General features: G+C 47.0%; 1 protein-coding gene across 1 annotated transcript; it reads left to right on the plus strand.

Annotated features, from left to right (window-relative positions):
- Positions 1–1,668: 1,668 nt before the first annotated feature.
- Positions 1,669–15,158, plus strand: OXA1L (OXA1L mitochondrial inner membrane insertase). Its single transcript, XM_080979852.1, has 10 exons — positions 1,669–1,797; positions 4,761–4,904; positions 5,047–5,236; positions 8,946–9,089; positions 9,381–9,466; positions 9,858–10,022; positions 11,812–11,916; positions 12,430–12,592; positions 13,336–13,416; positions 14,940–15,158. Exons 1-10 carry the CDS (start codon positions 1,708–1,710, stop codon positions 15,041–15,043), a joined length of 1,272 nt encoding a protein of 423 aa, XP_080835978.1. The 5' UTR covers positions 1,669–1,707; the 3' UTR covers positions 15,044–15,158.
- The last annotated feature ends 222 nt before the right edge of the window (positions 15,159–15,380 follow it).

Below are 15,380 nucleotides of genomic sequence, written 5' to 3' on the forward strand. Positions count from 1 at the left end.
AGATTCTTTAATGAGAATTTTTTAAAAATTTAGTGAATTAATGGGTAATAATAATAATGAAAAATGAGTAGGAAATGAATAAGAAGTGTATTAAATGGATGAATAATGATTGATAATGTATTAATAAGAAAAAGGGGGGTTATGTATATAACTAAAGAAGAAGAAGGCGGTGAGATTGTTTTTAAAGGGAACAAGAAAAAGGGGCAGCTTTAATTCTGCTGTGGGGCCCCCGGGACTTGGGTGTCAGGTCCCTAAGTCTAAAAGAGGGAGTGTTTTTTCTATTTCCATCTTTTCCCATCTCTGCAGAATGTGAAGAGGACAACAAGGTTTTAAAAAACTGCATGAAAGTGTCAAGATCAAAGGGGCTCCTCCACACCTTGCTCTCTGCTGCCCTCCTGTGACCTTTCTGATGAATGCACCCGGTTCCTCGTTGGAATTTGTTGCAAAACGCGGCTTCCCGCTCAGCACTGCTGCGAACAAATAATGCTATTAGCAAATACAGTATGAGGTCTTTTCCAGAGCACCCATGTGAAATCATCATCGGACCTGGGATTACAGTGGGCAATAAATTGAGATTATAATAATAATCATAATAACAACAGTGTGATTTTGTAAAACGTAAATTTAACATGAGGTTTTATGAAATGTATTTCTTTTGAGACTGCAGGTTTTATTTCTGTTTTGATCAGTTTGACGTCAACCTGTTTTTAACTTTTTTATTGGTATTTGAATTGAATATTGTTTTGTATAAACTGCTTAAATGTGTGCGCGCGTATTTAAATTAAGCGTTATCGAATTATTGTGAAAATAAAGTAAAATTAAACACGTGCTAAACTTGACTAAGCTCTGTACCAATCAGCGAAGATTAACCAACATGGCCGCGCTTCCTCTTTTCCCACATCGCCCATAACCAACATGGCTACGCTTCCTCTTTTCCCACATCGCCCATAACCAACATGGCCGCGCTTCCTCTTTTCCCACATCGCCCATAACCAACATGGCCGCGCTTCCTCTCTTCCCATACCGCCCATAACCAACATGGCCGCACTTCCTCTTTTCCCATACCGCCCATAACCAACATGGCCACGCTTCCTCTCTTCCCATACCGCCCATAACCAACATGGCCGCGCTTCCTCTTTTCCCACATCGCCCATAACCAACATGGCCACGCTTCCTCTCTTCCCATACCGCCCATAACCAACATGGCCACGCTTCCTCTCTTCCCGTACCGCCCATAACCAACATGGCCACGCTTCCTCTTTTCCCATATCGCCCATAACCAACATGGCCGCGCTTCCGCTTTTTCTATGTTGCCCGGAACCAACATGGCCGCATCAGCAACCCCGCCTCTCTCCCACTGCTAAATTGAAGAACAGCATCGCTATTTTTAAACATGGCCCCAGCCCAATTTGCTCTAGTCCCCCCCTTTTTTTAACATAGCCGGGAAAAGAATCGACTGGCGCCTCCCTTTCAGCGTTTACATGCCTTTCCCCCCCCCCACACGTCTGCGCCCGAAACAAAAAAAAAGGAACTTCAGGGTCTCGAGAGGAGAGTTGCCCTCACTCAAGATGTCGATCCTTCGCGCTAATCGAAGGGTTTTTGTTTGCCCTTAACAAAGATGGCAGCCTTGCGCGGGCGTCACGCGTCCAACCCCTCAGTCCTCGCGAGGGCTGCGCGTGACGCGACCGGGGGCGGGGCCGAGGAGCGATGGCGGCTTCCGCAGCGGCGTTCGGTAGAGCGTGGAGCCGGTCTGGGCTGCCGGGGAAGATGCCCCTCGCGGGGAGCCTCCGTAGGCAGGTGGGTGATGCAGGGAAGCGGGCGCTACGCCTCTGCGGCGCTGCCCTGGCCTCGGGGTCATGACCTTGCGGGCCGGAACCCCAGGGACTAGCAGCTTGGTGCAGTTTCCTGGGAGGGGGAGCGTCCTGCGGCGCAGCTGTTGAAGAAGACCTTGGGGGGGGGGAGGGGGATTGAGGCCTTCCTTGGGTCCCCGGATGTTGGTGGACTACAACTCCCATCACCCCTAGCGAGCACGACCAGTAGTCAGGGATGGTGGGAATTGTAGTCCCACAACCCGTGGGGACCCAAGGTTGAGAGAGAGGCCGGTGTGAAGTCCAGCTGGGGTGTAAAGAGCCTTTGGCTGCTAGGAGGACAAAGCCAAAAGCCTTTGGGGCAGCTTGGAGAGATCTCAGTGAATATACTCACATCAATCTAACATCAGTCTTTAAATGGCTGTCACTGAAACTGCTCCCCCGTGGTATAGCTCCACTGATCCTTTGCGACCAGTTCCAGTCAGGCTGGCAGACAGCAGTCCTGAACACTCTTCAGAAACTGGGTTTTGCCCCTCAAGCCCTTCTAAGTCTGGGCTTAAGGTGCCCCGACTACAAAATTGTAGTAATCAAGAGACATATAGCTGCACCGGCAGCATATCTCTTTTTTCTTGTATCCAGAAATGCAAGAAGGGCTTTTACACTTGCCAGAAGCTCAGCTCTGCCCTCGCCGGTCTTGGAAGGATCCTTTAAAAAAGTCTCGTTTGTTGTTGTTGTTTAGTCGTTTAGTCGTGTCCGTCTCTTCGTGGCCCCCTGGACCAGAGCACGCCAGGCACTCCTGTCTTCCGCTGCCTCCCGCAGTTTGGTCAAACTCATGCTGGTAGCTTCAAGAACACAGTCCCACCATCTTATCCTCCATCGTCCCCTTCTCCTTGTGCCTCAGGGTCTTTTCCAGGGAGTCTTCTCTTCTCATGAGGTGGCCAAAGTATTGGAGACTCAGCTTCAGGATCTGTCCTTCCAGTGAGCACTCAAGGCTGATTTCCTTCAGAATGGATAGGTTTGATCTTCTTGCAGTCCATGGGACTCTCAAGAGTCTCCTCCAGCACCAGAATTCAAAAGCATCAATTCTTCGGCGATCAGCCTTCTTTATGGTCCAGCTCTCACTTCCATACATAACTACTGGGAAAACCATAGCTTTAACTATACAGACCTTTGTTGGCAAGGTGATGTCTCTGCTTTTTAAGATGCTATCTAGGTTTGTCATTGCTTTTCTCCCAAGAAGCAGGCGTCTTTTAATTTCGTGACTGCTGTCACCATCTGCAGTGATCATGGAGCCCAAGAAAGTAAAATCTTTCACTGCCTCCATTTCTTCCCCTTCTATTGCCAGGAGGTGATGGGCCCAGTAGCCATGATCTTCGTTTTTTTGATGTTGAGCTTCAGTCCATATTTTGCGCTCTCCTCTTTCACCCTCATTAAAAGGTTTTTTAATTCCTCCTCACTTTCTGCCATCAAGGTTGTGCCATCTGCATATCTGAGGTTGTTGATATTTCTTCCGGCAATCTTAATTCCTGCTTGGGATACATCTAGCCCAGCCTTTCGCATGATGAATTCTGCATATGTTAAATAAGCAGGGAGACAATATACAGCCTATGCCCAGAGAATTTGCACCTGCCCATTGGGGGATATAGGAAGCTCCGAACACATATTTTTTAGATGTCCCTTTTAGGATGTGGTAGAAACCATTGACCCCCTGCTGGTGAGGCTTGCTGACCTCCCAGTAAAGCAAAAATTTGATCTTCCTCTCTTAGTTAAAGATCACAAGACGACCCGGATGGTCGCCAGATCCTGTGCACAGATCTGTAGGCGCAGACCATCCCCCGATTCAAACTAGTTTGTTAAGAACATTCCCAAACTCTGATCCACGGGCGACTCTGGATCATTTCTCTATGGTAGTCTGTCTTAAAATTTTTATGTGTTTATATGCCTACCACATTTTTAAACTTAACATCCATTGTTGTGTATTGTTTTAAATGTTTGTTTTGCTTTTGGGATTGTAGTTCCATTTGTGTTTCACGAGCTTGTATCCGACCGTAATAATAAATTCTATTCTATTCTACTAACAGTCTGAACAATTGATGTATTTAATAAAAATTTGCCATATGATATAAAGGCGGGGGGTAATTCAAATAGGCCAGAGCTTCCTTAGCAGATGTATGTGAAACATGTGAAAATGGCATGGATTATGTGGCGCTATATTGATGGAGGGGTTTTGTGCAACCCCTTCTTTCCTCCTTTTATCTCATTTTATATGTTTGTATTCCTTCTATGAAGCGCAAGACGCGCTAGTCTCAAAGCAGTTTACAAATGTACAACTGTGCTATAAAATATACAAAAGTTAAAATGCTTGGGGGAGGAATTAAAAGTGCTTCAACTTCGTAAGCACCTGGGTAGGTCTATCTATATTATGTATACTATTTACATCTGCTGTCCATCAAAATATGATTCACCCTTTCTGCCCTATTGTGTTTTATTGCTTTCTAAACTATGTTCAGAATTAATAGATTATTAATATATGTGCATGTGTGTAGATAGAAGAAACAGTTATAAAATTATAAAAATATACATATTAAATGCACACAATGGTATACTTGTTTCTCCCATGTTCCCCAGTTTATTCTCAGCAACCCTGTGAAGTAGGTTAGAATGAGAGACTGTGGTTGCCCAAAGTTGCCCCACCCTCCACCCAACCCATAATAATTTTTTAACTTCAAGCTATGAATACATCCTGCTCCCTAAAACTTGCACAAGAGAGAAAATGGTTTTGTAACTGGATTTTGGTTCCCTGTAAATTTAAAGTGGTTCCCCCACAAAAAAAAACGGAATCAGATGGCATTGATAACAAATCTGAGAAATTCGTTCTCCACAAGTTCCTGTATATCATCTTCCTAGCAAGTGCCATTGTCAGGATTCTGATTCTCAAAACTTGCCTTCCAGATCCACAGAACGTCCGTCCCATTCGCGTTGCTCAGAGTTAAATCTCCTTTTGCCCCTCACCCGCGACCTCAAAACGGCTGCCACGTTCTCCTGTTGAGGCCCACAAACAGATGTCAAAGCACAGCAGTAGCTGCTGGCACACAGGTAAGAGCAGCATGGTTGTGAAATTTGAAAGGTGACGGTGGAGGGTTGCAAATGAAGGTAGCAAATAGAACCTAGCAGTTGGGGGCTGAGAGCGTTCAGATTAATCAGTGCTAACTTACTTTCCTGCCTCTTCCTTCTTCAGGTTCTTCAGCCTGTATCCTCCCCGCCACTAGAGGGCGCTCTCTCTGCGGGGGACCTTGCCCAGGCTGTCCAAGAGCAGAGTTTTGCAGAACTGGGCTTGGGGTCCCACACCCCGGTGGGTCTGATCCAGAGCTTCTTGGAGTCCCTCCACGTGGATATAGGGCTGCCGTGGTGGGGAGCCATCGTGGCAGGTGAAAGGGTCTGCTGTGTTTGGGAAGTGGGTGGAGATTTAGATGTACCTTTGGGCTGGCAGAGAGCGTCATCAGAGTGGGCACTTTGGCTCCGTGGCTTGGGGGACGCTGCTGCCAGGAGGGGCCAGAGCTTGGCAATAGAGTCTGAGCTTAGCACTTGGCGGGTTACATGCTCTTGCCAAAAATTGTGCACAGCCCAGAGAGAGACATGAGGCGATATACACACACCCCAAACACAAATTTTGTACCTCAAGCTCAGTTCCCTAGCCTAGAGCATCTCTTGTTAAAACGACGAGGTCACTGGTGTTGATGAGAGAGAAGCATCTCTGCCAAAGATGCTGGGGGGCTGCTTCAGCCAGAGCAAGCATTACAGTGGGACCTTGGTTCCCAAACTTAATCCATTCCGGGAGTCCGTTCAACTCCCGAAACAGTTCTGGAACCAAGGCGCAGCTTCCAATTGGCTGCAAGAGCTTCCTGCAGCCAATCGGAAGTCACGCCGGACGTTCAGCTTCCAAAGTACGTTCAAAAACCAGAACAGTCACTTCCATTTTTCGATCGTTCGGGAGTCAGAACGTTCTGGCTCCCAAGGCTTTCACGAGCCGAGGTTCCACCGTATTGGGCTGGATAGACAAATAGCCAGATGCAGTGCTAAGCCAGCATCCTCTGCTCTTTCCCCGCTGTGACTCGGCCCCACGGAGAAGGAACACAGCAGGAAAGGTGCAACCTGTTCTCTGAAACGGAGACCACAGCCGAACTTTGGGCACTGGGGTCAAATTCAGCTTTCCAGGCTTCTCTCTGCACCCCTCAGGACTCCTTCCCCAAAGCCCGCACACCCTCACCTGCCCTGCTCCACATTTCTCTCATTCTTTGGCTTGACTGGAATGTGCCCTCTAGCTCGCTTAGAGAGATGTAATGTAGAAAAACTCTGGGTTTAATAAGGCAGGCTAGTAACCAAAATGTGTGGTCCCCTAATGATCACCACTACTGCCTTCTGGGTAGATGATGCCTTCAGCCTCTGCAGGAGAAGTTTGCCCGCCTACCCTTTTTGCGCAAGCCTCCAAACAGAAGTTGTTGTTGTTTAGTCGTTTAGTCGTGTCTGACTCTTCGTGACCCCATGGACCAGAGCATGCCAGGCACTCCTTTTTTTTTTTTTAATGATATTTATTGGGGGGGGGATTTTAAGTTAAAAAAAAACAAAGTAGAAAAAGAGAAAAACAAACCACTTCCAACAATACGAATACAAATTCAAAATAAGAAAGAACAGAAAAAAACAAAAATACACCACAAACATTTAAAAACATTTGAAAACAAATCCATTATTCTCAAATCCTCAACTGTCATTACCTTCTTTCTTTGACCTCCTCCTCCTCCCTTTTTTTGTATCCTGGTTGTTAATTATCACAGCAAATCCTTTCCATATTTCATAATATTCTGTCATTACATTACCTTAAACTATTTTAATCTTATCTTTCTATAAAAAAACCTTGAAACTTAAAACTTAAATCTTATCCTTACCAACTTCTCATAACCATAATATTCTTTCATAATTCTTTAAACATTTTTACTAAAGCCGAGTAATTTCATTCCAACATTTTTCTAACATTCATCAATTTTATAAAACAGTCCTAATAGTAAAAAAAAGAAATAAAAACAAATCCAATCTTCATCCAGCGTCCCTTCCTCCTGGTCCCGGGTTTTGTCAGTCCTTATTATCCCATCGATCTAGCGCATTAACCTGGCAACCTTATATCCGAGGCCCTTAAGTCTCTTCCATGTCCCTTCCGCAGCTCTTCTTCATATTTGTAACTGTATTTTCCCTTGTCTCCTGCTCATGGGAACTCCAGCTTAGCAATATTTTTTACCCTTCTTGACAGATCAGCCCCTTTTCCATATTCGACACTAAATTCCATGTGGTATTTAAAAACATGTTTCAAAAACCCTCCAAAATTAAGAGCCCCCACAATCCCAAACATCTCACGGCCCATTGCCAGATTTGAAAAGTCCAAACATCCCTGCATAGGGGGGTCAATCCAGCCCCCCATTTCCAAGCCAAACCAAACTTTTTCTTTCCAAATCTGGCTTTTCCCAAGTTCATTTGTCAAATCCGAAAGCTCATATTCCTGTTGGGCCTGTTCTGTCAGGACACACTCCTGATTTAATTCCTGGGTGGGCTCCACATATTTTCCCACTGTCTGTTCAAAGTTTCCCACTGCCTGTTCAAAATTTCTAGTCGAATTCGCCATCAAATTCATCTTCTCATGTAACTGTTCCAGTAGGGCATTTGTTTTATAGAAAGCACACAACAGAGCTTCTGAATACATTGTCCTGCAAGGTCAAATGTCTATTCCCACGATTGTAATCTGTAACAGCTGCCGGCTCCCTGGAATTAGTTACAGTTTCACAGTCTCCCTCTAGGGGGAAAACTTCTATTTGTTCTTGCAACAAGTTTCCCTTTTTGAGATATTTTGTCAATATTTGTTCCTTTAAACTGCGAAAGGAAACAGTGGAATCACTATGTTTCTCTTCTTTTAGCTATCTGTCAAAAACATTTGTCTCTGGTCAATGAGCTTCAAACGTCAGTCCTGACACCCCGCTCCAGGATCAGGATGGTGGAAAGTTACTTTACTTTAAACTCACTTCTGCAGGTTTAAACAGTCCGAAAAAGATCCCCCTTCTTCTCCTGCTGTCGAAGGGGGGTTCCACAATTTTAAATGATGAAATCCAATCCTTTAGAGGCGATTTTCTAAGCTCTAGTTTATGTTGTCTTTGCTTTATTCTGTCTACAAAAGAACGGAAGGCTGACTTCCTGTTTAGACCTTCCCGTTTCAGTACCAAATTGAAATAAATTTTTAAGTCCAATTCCTTTCTGCTCGCAAGTCCTTATTTAAAGTCCAGTTGTTCAAAGTTTAAGTACTCACGGGTGCTTATTTTAGAATCCAGATTGTCCCAGGAAAAAGGCAGCGCTCTCCGGCAACGGCTATGTGGCTTCGCTCCATGGAAATAGCAGTTGACTCACAGCACCGCGCCACTTCCCCCTCTTCACTTTGGAGCCCGTTAGTGGGTTCCTTTGCGGGTTGGGGGGGCGCTAAAGGTGCCCGCCGAGTCCCATGGTCACAGGCTTCATCCGCCTGTGATTTTTAAAAGGGTCCCCGCTTTGCCGTAGTGGAGAAGACCCGTTTCGCGCGGAGCTAGTCCCTCCAGTTCAGAGGGAGTCCGCCATTGCCGATGGCGCCACCCCGGAAGTCTTGCATGCCAGGCACTCCTGTCTTCCACTGCCTCCCGCAGCTTGGTCAAACTCATGCTGGTAGCTTCGAGAACACTGTCCAACCATCTCGTCCTCTGCCGTCCCCTTCTCCTTGGGCCCTCCATCTTTCCCAACATCAGGGTCTTTTCCAGGGAGTCTTCTCTTCTCATATGGTGGCCAAAGTATTGGAGCCTCAGCTTCACGATCTGTCCTTCCAGTGAGCACTCAGGGCTGATTTCCTTCAGAATGGAGAGGTTGGATCTTCTTGCAGTCCATTGGACTCTCCAGAGTCTCCTCCAGCACCATAATTCAAAAGCATCAATTCTTCAGCGATCAGCCCAGGCAGAAGTACCCAGGTGCATTCTGGGTAAGGTAGTGATTTCTGGCATTGCATTGTGGGTAACATCACAGCCATTGCACTTGGGAGTAACGGGTATCCTACTCTCTCCCCACCAAACTCCTCAGGGACGATTGTGGCCCGTTGCTTGGTTTTCCCGCTCATTGTGAAGGGCCAGAGGGAGGCAGTGAAGCTCAACAACCACATGCCACAGATTTCAGAGCTGACCACCCGCATGAACGAGGCCAAGCGCTCGGGGAACAAATTTGAGTGTGAGTATGGGGCAAAGTGCAGGGCTCTGGGGAAAAGGGGCACAGCTGGGGTTGCAAACAAACCACACTGGAAGGGACTACGTTGAGTGAATCGAGGAGGTGGTACTTGGGGTGCTAGGAGGAGACAAGGCTGAAGAGGTAGAGAGTGGAGCTCGCAAAGAATAGGGTTGCCCAGATTATGTCAGCAGGTGAGACCTGATCTGTAGGGGAGGGCAAGGGGCTTGTAGAAGGAGATTGTGGGCGATAATCTACTTTGCCTTCCCTGCAAATCATTCCGCTTTTCTCCCACAGTTGCCAAAGCTTATACGGACCTGAACCTCTACCAGAAAACCCACGATGTCAACCCGCTACGAGGATTTCTTGTTCCCTTGGTCCAAGTGAGTCTCTGCCCCACTGCTAGGCCGGTTTGTTTTTGTTGTATTTTTACGAACTTACATCCTGCCCTTTGTCTGTAGACTTCAGGGCAAGCCACAGCAATAAATGCAAGCTACCAGATACGAAAGTCAGTTGAAAGAAGCTTCCCACCCCGAAATTCACATCTGTGTTGTTCGTTTATTTCTCACTCACTTTATTTATTTGCCGCTTTTTACACCGGGGTGCCCTGAAGCGATTCGTGTAACGCAGATAGAAATTACGGGGTGGGGGGGGGACGACCATGAAAGCGTCAATAAATATAAATATTTAAATTGTGTGTGTGGTATATGAATATTACTCCCAGTTCTGCCTCCTCCCCTTCTCACACTCATCCTCTCTCCCTTTCTCTCTCAGGCACCCATTTTCATCTCGTTCTTCATTGCCCTGCGCAAAATGGCGGAGCTCCCTGTGCCCAGCCTTCAAACTGGGGGTCTGTGGTGGTTCTCAGATCTCACAGCTGCCGATCCCTACTATGTCTTGCCCCTGACAGTGACCGTCACCATGTGGGCCATCTTGGAAGTAAGTCTTTGGCTCCCTCCCTTTTGTTACTGCATTCATGGATACAATGGATTTAGACTGGGGAGGTGGAGGCACCTGCCTGCCCACATGTAACATCGCATTGCTGACAAATTTGCCTCACGTGGCCAATCTCGGTTAAGAATCTGGCCTATGGAGCCGATAAGGTTCTCCACAGCTGGTGTAGAGGAAGTAAGTTAGGGAGACCCTTCTTCTCCCTCTCCATAACACTTGAATTCATGGGTACCCAACAAAGCTGAACATTCAAACCTCCAATTCTGGAAGCCTTCCTAAGAGAGCTACTCCAGAGGAAGAACTGTGAGGGGAGAGACTTTCTGTTCCTCATCAGGCAATGGCTTTTCCACCTGCCTTGCCCCACCCAGCCTTTCCCAGACTATGAGGCGTTCAGGGATATATTTTTTAAAAAAAATTGCTTTACAAGTTGTGCTTCGTTGTTTCTCAATCTGATCCTTTTGTGTGGTTTTGTGGTATTTTATGCGTTGTGATTTGCTGTTATTTTTATCGATTATAGATTGGTAATTCTTTATTGTGGTTGAACTGTTTGATTAATTTGCTGATGTTTAATTTTGCTGCTTACTATTAGGTTCTGATGAGATTGTTGAATTTTGCCTTGTTTGATATAAGTGGTTTATTTTAAAGTTATTGTGACTTTTATATTGGATCAGATTGTTACTGTTACTGTTTGATGTTTTATTATGTTTTTATGTCTTGGAAGCTGCCCACAGCGGCTTAGGCAACCCAGTCAGATGGGCAGGATATAAATGAATTATTATTATTATTATTATTAAACAAAGGAAAGTGTTTTTTCCACACAGTGCCTAGTTAGGCATTGGATCCTGCAAGAGGCAATGACAGGGGGATTAAGAGAGGTTTGTGGAGAACAAACCTCTCTGTGGGTACTAGCCCCTATTCTGTGGGGGCAGAAGGTGTGGGGAAGGCAACTGAATTAGTGGATCAATGAAGAAATTTGAGATGTGTGCATATCACAGAACAAATAGGAAATAAAGAGACCAGAGGCCTCATGGGTTCTGAAACAGAACTTAGACAGGACCAGATGTGTGAATTGGTTTGGTGCCCCTAATATTATGGGTCTGTATTAGACACGGGTAGCGACGAAGACCATTTTCAGTTGTTTACAAGATAGTAACCACAATGAGGGCCCTGCTGGCAGACCCGGCGTCAGCACCCAGAGGACAACCACAGCTGATGCCAGCCTCCCAGAAAAGTTAGCCAGCATATTATTTTTATTATTCCTTAGCTTATAGTCTGCTCCTTCATGCAAGAACCTGTGGGGAAACGGCTTGCTGATGTAAACTGTGTTATTTTTACTGTTGTTAGCCGCTCTGAGCCTGGCTTCGGCTGGGGAGGGCAGTATATAAATAAAAATTATTCTTATTATTATTACTGACGCTAGCGTGAGAAGAGAATAGATCAGGTCTGTCCCTAAAGCTCCGAAATTGTCCCACCCAAAGGAGATCGTAAGGAGAAAGCTGAACGTTCGGAATTTGCTTTATCCCAAAATAAATTGGGGGGTGGGGCCTAGATATTCAGGCTGCAGTCAACCTCCTAAAGCCAGTTATTGGAGGGATGGGATCCACTGCCAAGGGTGCGAGGCTGTGGCTACCTCTGGATCCTGTCCATCGCTAGAAATTTTCCCCACCTCCACAATTTCAAAATTCCTGCTTGGCAGAAAACCTCATGTAGGAAAGGACAACGCAGTGAAAAATGGGGGAAATGGCAGGAGTGTTAACAGTGTCCACCTTCTCTGCAGCTAGGAGCAGAATCCGGAGTGTCAAACCCGAACCTCCACCTTATGAAAACCGTTTTCCGGGTGATGCCGCTCGCTATCCTGCCTCTCACGATCTCCTTCCCGACGGTGAGATGCCGCCGCAGGCAGATTGCGATTGCTTTTGCGTATTTCCTACGAAACATCTGACTTGCCCTGCACAAACCTACGTTCCTTTGTCTCGGCCTTGGCCCCCGTTTGATTCAGAAACCTGCAATTTAGCCTACGCAGTCCAAAAGAAACATAAAAGTGTAAATAAAGCTTCCATTTCACGGGCTCAGCTGGATCTGTTCCTCTGCGGCCACTGCAGGGAGTATTCTGCCCTCCAGTTGTTGCCGAACTACAACTCCCATAATTCTTTGCCACCGGCTATGTTTGTTTGGGCAGAGGGGAGCTGTGGGCAAGTACAAAGTGGGCTTTCCTGAACTTTTATCACCGGGGGCGGGGACCCAAAACGCCTTTTCCTGTGGGGCTGCTGTTCCCACTTCCTCCCCCCTGACCCCCAATTCTCCAGCCCCTCTCATGCCACAGGGCAGCTGTCCTGTTGCAACAGGGTGGGCCAAGGAAAGGGGTTTTTGATTCTCTCTCTTTCCCTCCCTGCAGGCCGTTTTCACCTACTGGCTGACATCCAACCTCTTCTCACTGGTGCAAGTGGCCTTTCTGCGGCTGCCCGCAGTTCGCGCCCGGCTTGGCATCCCCGAGCGGGTGCAACACGACCCCAGCGTCCTGCCTGCTCAGGGAGGCTTCATAAAGAACTTCAAGAAAGGTGATTAAGGCAGCACGTTGTTTGAGATGCAGTAAGGATAGTGGTGTTTTTTAAAATGCACGTTCTTACAATGTCCTACAGTTAATAGGTTTGGGGAGAAAGGAGCAGATTTTATCAATATGACTGTGCTGGAAAAACTAAAATTTTCAGAGGAAAATGTTTTTTTGAACAACATATGGAGTTTGATAACTGGGAAACATAAATGGTCGTTGCCCCGTAGTAGGTTAAAAATAAACATATATGGATTTGGATGGTAATCATACCTATACAGTCGTAACTTGCTTTTCGAACAGCTTAGTTCTTGAACATTTTGGCTCCCAAATGCCACAAACCCAGAAGTGACTGTTTCGGTTTGCTAACTACTTTTGGACGGGGCTTCCGCAGCTTCCGATTGGCTGCAGGAGCTTCCTGCAGCCAATCAGAAGCCGCGCTTTGGCTTCTGAACGTTTTGGAAGTCGAACGCACTTCTGGAACGGATTCCATTTGACTTCCAAGGCACGACTGTATACTAGATAAATATACAGATAACTGTAATTGTTAGCTCTTATAATGATGTAGTATACCCTTTTTCCACTTTTTATTTTTACTTAAAAACAGAAAACGAAAAAGAAAGCTGACTTGGGAGGAGCAGGGTGGCCGAAGGCTGCTGCGGTGCGAGGGAGGGGATAAGGGCTTCTCAAAGGCCTCCAGCTCCTACGGGGTTAACTCACTTGCGTCTCCACATGCCCCCCCCCCTTTTCCAGGCTGGAAAAATGCACAGATGGCTCAGCAGCTGGAAGAGAGGGAGCGGCGCATCAAAAACCACCTGAATTTGGCAGCTAAAGGTAATCCTTCACCCCCTCGCCCTCACTTGCCGCCATCCACAGCCGCTAGGCCTGTGTGCGATCCTTTTCCTGCAGGGAGGAGGGGATCCTGGGATGGATGGTTCCTTCCACTTGCTCTGCAATGTGCAAATCAGAGGCCACCACCTTTCCCAGTTCTCTGCTGTCATCTCGTCGCTTGAGAAGAGGCAGTTATCTCAGGGCAACCCTCCTGGCCCTTTCTGCAGGTCCTCGACTGTTTCGATACGTCTCCTATTCATAAGTTAGCGGTTCTTCGCCTTCATCTCACTGACGTTTATTTCACTCGGGCCTCTGCAGTTGTGTTAGCAATTGTGGGAAGGTCAGCCTCCCACACAAGGAAGTGACATATAATTTGAATATTGGCCTGCCAAGTGGAGCAAGGGGAAGGGACAGCCCATTCCAGGATCACCGCCGCCCCCCCCCCCATTCCCTGCAGAAAATGGGCCTTCACAGCAGGTCCAGGGTAACATTCTGTGTGCTGCTAGCATGGGCATCCGCAGGAATAGTTCCTGGGGTGAGAGGCACGTTCTCCCAGTGGGAAAATGAAAACACTGAAAGGGGGGGTGGAATGAGTAGGCTGATCTATAACTAAAAAAAAATGAGGAAAGTGCCTGTACATTTTGTCTGAGGTGGTATTAATTCTAGAAGCTCACTTGGAAAGGAAAATAGGAAAGGAATCTGGTGTGCTAAGAACCTCTATTTTGCCATCAGAATACATTTTGCAAATTACATGTGGGCTTTTTGATCCTACATAATGTAATTCTGGCCCCCACATCTTAAAAACATGGTACTGTAGGGCGGGGGGGGAGCATACAGAAAGGGCAGCCAAAATAATTTGGGGGAGTGAGACTGACTGCTTCATCTGAACCCCCTTCCCTCTTAGAAAAGCCTGCGGTATTTGTGGCTTTTCAGCTGAGCAAAATGGCAACTTAAGATATGAGCAAGGAGGCGTGATCGAGGTTTGCAGAATTATGGGTTGGGGAGAGGAAGTTTCTCTCTCACACAATAGAAACTCGGGATAGACCAGTGAAACTGACTTTGTGGTAGCTTCAAGACAAGCAGAAGAACTCGTAGCGCATGATTAACTTATGGAACTCACTGCCACAAGATACGTTGTGGGCTAGTAGCGAAGACAGGACCTGGGGCATCTGTGCCCCACCAGGTCAGAGTGGGCTCCCAGCTCCCCTTATTCCATGCTGTCAGTCATTCTGGCTTGGGATGGTAGGACAAGTTGCCCACCGCTTTCGTCCATCCTTCAGGTTCAGACTCAGGATGCTACTGTATCCTGTTAGGGAACGTGAGCAGGGAGGGGCATCGCCTTCAGACCCTATTTGTGGGACTCCCAGATGTGTGAGTGGGCTGGGTAGACAGATGTTCTGATTATTCAGCCCGGCTCTGCTTGTGTTTATTCTGTTCTCGACGCAGTTCCCGGTTGGGGGCTGACAAGTCTCCTTGCCCGCTTTGCGGAAACAAACTAACGAAGCGTGGGCTTCTCTTCCACTCAGGGCCGCTGCGCCAGACCTTTTCCCACAACCCTTTGGAGCAGCACCAGCCGGGTCCTGCGAAGCCGGCGCCACAAAAGAGACCCTGGGAGGACACGTTAGGCTGAGCGGCGAACGCCACCAAACCAAAAGACTTTGCACAGGGAAAAGAGCCTCCTTCCCCTTCCTGCCTCCCCACTCCTCTGTTTTCTGAGACTAGGTAATAAAAGGATGTGGAATTTCCTCCTCCCACGTTTGGTGCTTCCCAGATTTTTCTCCCCAACTCAAGCTCACTTTTTCTCCCGCAAAGTTTCCACACGGGAATGTAGACAAACAGAACCAGCAGGAGTTATAAGCCTCTGAATTTGGGGTGGAGGAACCCTCCAGATGATGTTAAACTCCTCCCGGGTTAAAGGTCAGGAATGATGGGAGTTGTAGTTTCAAAACATCAGGTGGGACATGGGT

The sequence above is a fragment of the Podarcis pityusensis genome, assembly GCF_964106645.2.
Source record: "Podarcis pityusensis genome assembly, chromosome: 13".
Lineage (NCBI taxonomy): Eukaryota > Metazoa > Chordata > Lepidosauria > Squamata > Lacertidae > Podarcis > Podarcis pityusensis.

What these genes read in the sequence shown, in the direction of transcription:
- OXA1L (XM_080979852.1), top strand. Translation starts at nt 1,708, where the DNA reads ATGGCGGCTTCCGCAGCGGCGTTCGGTAGAGCGTGGAGCCGGTCTGGG. An exon ending in GTGGGGAGCCATCGTGGCAG is followed by an intron (nt 5,237 to 8,945) that starts GTGAAAGGGTCT and finishes CAAACTCCTCAG; the next exon opens with GGACGATTGTGGCCCGTTGC. An exon ending in CCTGAATTTGGCAGCTAAAG is followed by an intron (nt 13,417 to 14,939) that starts GTAATCCTTCAC and finishes TCTTCCACTCAG; the next exon opens with GGCCGCTGCGCCAGACCTTT.